This window comes from Triticum aestivum, chromosome 6D (assembly GCF_018294505.1).
Source record: "Triticum aestivum cultivar Chinese Spring chromosome 6D, IWGSC CS RefSeq v2.1, whole genome shotgun sequence".
Lineage (NCBI taxonomy): Eukaryota > Viridiplantae > Streptophyta > Magnoliopsida > Poales > Poaceae > Triticum > Triticum aestivum.
The window spans coordinates 375,845,049-375,850,173 of NC_057811.1; the positions used below are offsets into that span (position 1 = coordinate 375,845,049).

Below are 5,125 nucleotides of genomic sequence, written 5' to 3' on the forward strand. Positions count from 1 at the left end.
ACAGTGAACAACCTCGATACGTCGGGACACCAAGAATCGTACCACGGGTCCACGACCTCAAAGCTCTCCGGACCTCATCCATCCTTTCCTAAATATAAGTCTTTGTAATACTATAAAATACATATGAAGAAAAATGAGTGAATCTTACTTTAAAATGCGTCTATATATATCCATACGTGGTCTGAAATCTCTAGTAATATCTAGGGTTTGTCTTGCGTGGGCCGCCCTTGGGATTCCTCAGGTGTCTTCCCCCCGTCGACGGCAGCTCGGCGCACGCATCCAGGATCTCCGCCCCCTTCTCCGGCGCTGGCCAAGAAGTGCCCCAGCCCCCAGGTGAGGTTCGACGGTCTCCCCCATTTTTAACACTCAGATTTTCGTACGATTTTAATGAATAAACCATACCTTGTGAACTGTGATGCATTGATGCAGAGCCGATTGCTCTAGCACGGACGATGGCGGCCTCCGGCAAACGCCTCGCCGGCAGCGCTGACAGGCTAAGTGACCTCCCAGATGGCCTCCTCCACACTGTCATGTCGTTCCTCACAGCCCGGCAGGCCGTGCAGACATGCGTGCTGTCGCGGAGGTGGGAGGACCTCTGGTGCTCCATGCCCTGCCTCAACATCGACGAGCGGGAGTTTAGCACCTCAGCAATCTTGTCCGACTCCGACTCCGACTCCGACTCCGACGATGGGGATGAGGGTGGCCCTAACTGTACTAGGTTAGAGTATTTCGTCATCAATCTGCTGATGTTTCACAGTGCGGCAACATTGGATGTGTTCAGGTTTCATTCTGTTTCTGAACGAAAGATTAAATTTGCCGACCAATGGCTACGCCGTGGCATCAAGCGCTTCCCCAAAGTGGTGGATATCGATTCGAAGAATTGCTGTTGTAAATTACCACGTTTCGGTTCCAGTTCTTCACGCCTCAACAGGCTGCATCTTTCTCGCATTTCTTTGGACAAAACCTTCACCCAGCAGCTACGTTCTGGCTGTCCGGTCTTGGAAGATTTGGAGCTCAAGTGGTGTGTGCTTGAAGATGCAGAAACTGCATCTTGCACACTGAAGAACTTGACAATTGAGCATTGTACGATTTACCATCCCGGTGCGCTGACTATCAAAGTTCCTTCTCTTACTTGCTTGCAGCTTGTCGCTTTTAGTCGCAACTGGGATGCTGCTGTAGCAAACGAGATGCCGTTCCTCATCAAAGCCACCATTTGCACAATCCGTTTGATAATACTGCCATGGAAGCTTCTTTTCAGCCTAATTAACGTGAAAGATTTAAAACTGACTGGCTTTCGAGCACCGGTATGTCTCTCCTGCTTATTAGTTTTTTTCTGATTATTAAAGGATCTTCTGTCCCCAATTGTAACGAAATAGTGTTTGAGCATCTTAGTTTTCTGGTGCCATTTGAGTTTTTTATCTTTGCAATTAATACTAGGATTACTAAACCATACTTATATACGATTTCATTAGACTTGTATCCATCATTTGAACTGGATGATGTTTTGATTCCTCGATTCAGGCGAATCTTCATGATGGATCGGATACTTTCCCTGTGTTCCATAATATTAGAACCTTGCTGTTTGACACATGCGATCTAAGTGACAAGTTTGATATGCTGGGATGCTTTCTGAACAATGCCCCTGGTTTAGAGAAGCTTACACTTGAAAGTTGCATGGTACTTCCTATCTTTCCTTGATCTCTGCTCTAGCTTTACAATCTTAAACTTTTCCTGAATTATTTTACTCCCTAAAGCTTCCAGAAGCTTCTAAGGGAAGCAAGACAGGAGGAAATCTAAAAAAGGCATCTCTAGAATACGATGACGCACTTACTTTCCAATGCCCAAGCCTGAAGTTGACTGAAATCAAATACATATATGACGACGATGTTCAGAAACTGTTTGACCTTTTGCTTGGCGCTTGGAGTAACCTACAGAATACTAACATTGTGATTAATAAGAAGACTTAGGGAGTGATTAAGAAGGCTTGAAGCAGTGAACACCAGCCACTTTTGCAATGCTTATTATTTCTGTTCCTCCTTAAATGTAGCATGCGCTCTGCCATTTGCGCATGTAATTCTATATATTTTCGCCTTTGATGGCAGGACAACTGAACAAGCATCTACTTTGGTTCATTTCTGGATATTCTAATGGTGTGCTTTTATTTGTTGTGTTTGTTGCACGAGTCCATGACACATCTGATATAGCCGATACTGCAACGCGTATTCCATTGGATGGGAGTACATACTAGTGCAGTAGCACTGAAGAAAATCCATAGGAGTACTAGGAGAGGCATCACCACCCTGACACACAGGAACAGCGTATACCAAATCTGCTATGTTCTTTTTTTTTCTCAGTTCAACCAGTAGGTGCTCTGTCTTGCTTGAGATCTGGCATTGGTTTCACCTGTGTGGCTGTGTTAATGTGTATCATGGTCCTGTTTAAACGAAGCTGCACAACACAGTTCGATCAAATGCCAGGCAGATGGTTCAACGGCGCCTACGACGGTTGCTCCGCCGAAACCCAATGAGCTCACTGTTTTTTTTTTTTAACCGCGTTATTGAATTCGCCACTGTTGTGGTTTGTAAAAATATCAACATTGTAATTTAGTTATCCCCAGCCCTCCTACTGCACTTGGAAAAAGAACATGTGGCTGTCCTTAACTTAAGTTCAGACTTGAGAGGATCTCATATGCTTATTTTGACAAGAAATACATGAACTCAAACAGTGAAACTGAAAAGTGTTTCAAGAGCGTCAAGAGGGAAAGCACAACAGCATGCAGTCAACTGTTCGTAAGCCATGCAGAGTTTGCCTGTCGGATTTTCATAGACATCTTTTTTTTTTGAGACAACCTTGCCAAACTTTATTTAGAACCTTGAATGTTTACAGGTACAAAAGACAACTCCCCTGGTTGGCCCAACCACACGTGGCGACCAAAGCCGAGTGTCAAAACATGTTTAGCAAGATTGTGAACCTCGAAATTCGAGCTCCTAAACTAATGAACTATGTTACACGATGAAAAGTAACGAGAACATCTATTATTTCTTGTATTATAGCTCCATACTCCGTCGCTGATTTCCTTTTTATGTCTTCCACCATTATCTTGCAATCCGAGGCCATATGTATCCGGTTAACATACACATCCTCAGCCAAAGCTTGCCCTTCTCGTATCGCCATAGCTTCCAGCGTAGCAGCCTTGCTGACATACTTGAACTTGATCGCCGAAGCCCCCAAGAAGATACCAAACTGGTCCCGACATATAGCTGCCGATACTCCAAAGGTTCCGTCACCTGAGACTGCTGCGTCTACATTAAGCTTTGCATGGCCCTCTGGCGGAGGTTGCCATGTTGCCGGCCGAATCACTGCAATCCTGCTACTCACTTCCGGCGCTTTTTCAGCAAACTGAAGATCGCGGATAAAGGACATGACAAAAGCATTGGTTGAGAAAGGACTTTCATAAATCTCTTCATGTATCAGCCGTCTTCTTGCTCGCCATATCGCCCATAGCGTCAACGGTCACTCTCAAACTCACTACTTGAGTGACGAAAGTCACTTAGCTTCTTTAATAGGGCTTGCCAAAGAACCCCTCCGGGGCCCCCCACAACACGAGTAAATTCAGCATGGGACATGATATCATGCAAAGTGAAGAGCTAAGCCCGTGCGTTCATGACAAAATCTCAATCATAGATTCGACCGTTTCTTCCGAGCATAAGGACCAGACGCTTCTTGCCATTATACAGTCTATGAGGGCATGTCTCCAGCTATCTTGTGAAGAGCATAATGCACAGACCTTTGTAGTGGACATTTTGCGATGGTGGAGAAGCTCAGACGTAGGTGTTGTTTCATGGTACAGTCTCCACAGGAACACTTTTATTTTTGATGGAATTTTCATCTTCCAAAGTGATGTCCACGCTCCTTCATCTCTGGAGTCATTCGTGTGACCCCCAACCGCCTGCAGCAAAGATTCATTCCTTAGCTTCGTCCCAAGCAAAAATTTGTTTACTGATCTTACTGAGAAAACGCCCCTATCATCCTCTCCCCAAGCCCAAAAATCACTCACTCTCCTCGTACATAACGGAATTCTGAGAATGCTCTCAACATCCAGAGGTATAAACACTTCTCGGACCTTTTCCTCTCGCCAAGATGCAGACGATCTATCAATCAGCTCCGAAACCAAAGTTGGCTTATCTTGTACAAGTGATGCTATTGGCCTCATCATCCCTGACCTTGGTATCCAATCTTGATCCCATATTTTTGTATCCTCTCCTGTCCCAATTCTCCTAATAAGTCCTTGTGCAAGAGCTTCTCTTCCATCCATGATCGCTCTCCATATTTGCGATGGGTTATCTCCTAGCTGAGCTTCCAGGAAAGATGATGCGGAAAGTACTTCGCTCGCAATATCCTAGAGCTCAAAGCCATTGGGTCTTGTAATATTCTCCAAGCTTGCCTCGACAGGAGTGACAAGTTAAAGATCTCAATATCTCTAAAGCCAAGTCCTCCCAAGTGCTTTGGTTTAGTGCATACATCCCATGCCACCCAGCAAGGTTTCCTCTTCCCCCTTTTGCCGCCCCACCAAAACTGTCGTATCATTGAAGTTATACTTTCGCAAATACCTCTCGGTAATCTGAAACAAGACATAGAATATACAGGTATGGCTTGAGCAACTGATTTTATTAGCACCTCCTTACCTCCATATGATAACAGTTTCTCCATCCATCCCTTGATTTTTTTCCCAAACTCTATCCTTCAAGTATTTAAAAGTCCCATTCCTAGCATGACCCACATCAGTAGGCATGCCTAAATATCTGTCACTCAGCTGCTCATCATGCACTTTGTGACGCCCGGATAATTAAGCTACAGTAATTCTCTGCTAATGATGCCACATCATCATTGTTACTGTTGCTAATCTTGCTTAGATTCAAATCGGTTCAAATTCAAATTTAAATTAAAGTCAAAAATAAAAGTTTTCAAATGTCAAAAATAAAATGTGCAAACTGGGGCAAATAATTCTTAAGTATTATTGGTGAAGAAACCAAATTTTTATAAGATGTTAATGCTCAAAAATAATTAGGTGGATTAAACAATCATTTAAATGCCTTTTATAATTTCTAAAATGTTAAACTATTTT

At 43.7% G+C, this 5,125-nt stretch overlaps 1 protein-coding gene across 1 annotated transcript; it reads left to right on the forward strand.

The window, feature by feature from the left end:
- The first annotated feature begins 206 nt into the window (after positions 1-206).
- Positions 207-2,625, forward strand: LOC123141678 (MEIOTIC F-BOX protein MOF). Its single transcript, XM_044560763.1, has 4 exons — positions 207-333; positions 430-1,304; positions 1,522-1,677; positions 1,755-2,625. Exons 2-4 carry the CDS (start codon positions 453-455, stop codon positions 1,965-1,967), a joined length of 1,221 nt encoding a protein of 406 aa, XP_044416698.1. The 5' UTR covers positions 207-333; positions 430-452; the 3' UTR covers positions 1,968-2,625.
- The last annotated feature ends 2,500 nt before the right edge of the window (positions 2,626-5,125 follow it).

What these genes read in the sequence shown, in the direction of transcription:
- LOC123141678 (XM_044560763.1), top strand. Translation starts at nt 453, where the DNA reads ATGGCGGCCTCCGGCAAACGCCTCGCCGGCAGCGCTGACAGGCTAAGT. An exon ending in TGACTGGCTTTCGAGCACCG is followed by an intron (nt 1,305 to 1,521) that starts GTATGTCTCTCC and finishes TCCTCGATTCAG; the next exon opens with GCGAATCTTCATGATGGATC. An exon ending in TTACACTTGAAAGTTGCATG is followed by an intron (nt 1,678 to 1,754) that starts GTACTTCCTATC and finishes TACTCCCTAAAG; the next exon opens with CTTCCAGAAGCTTCTAAGGG.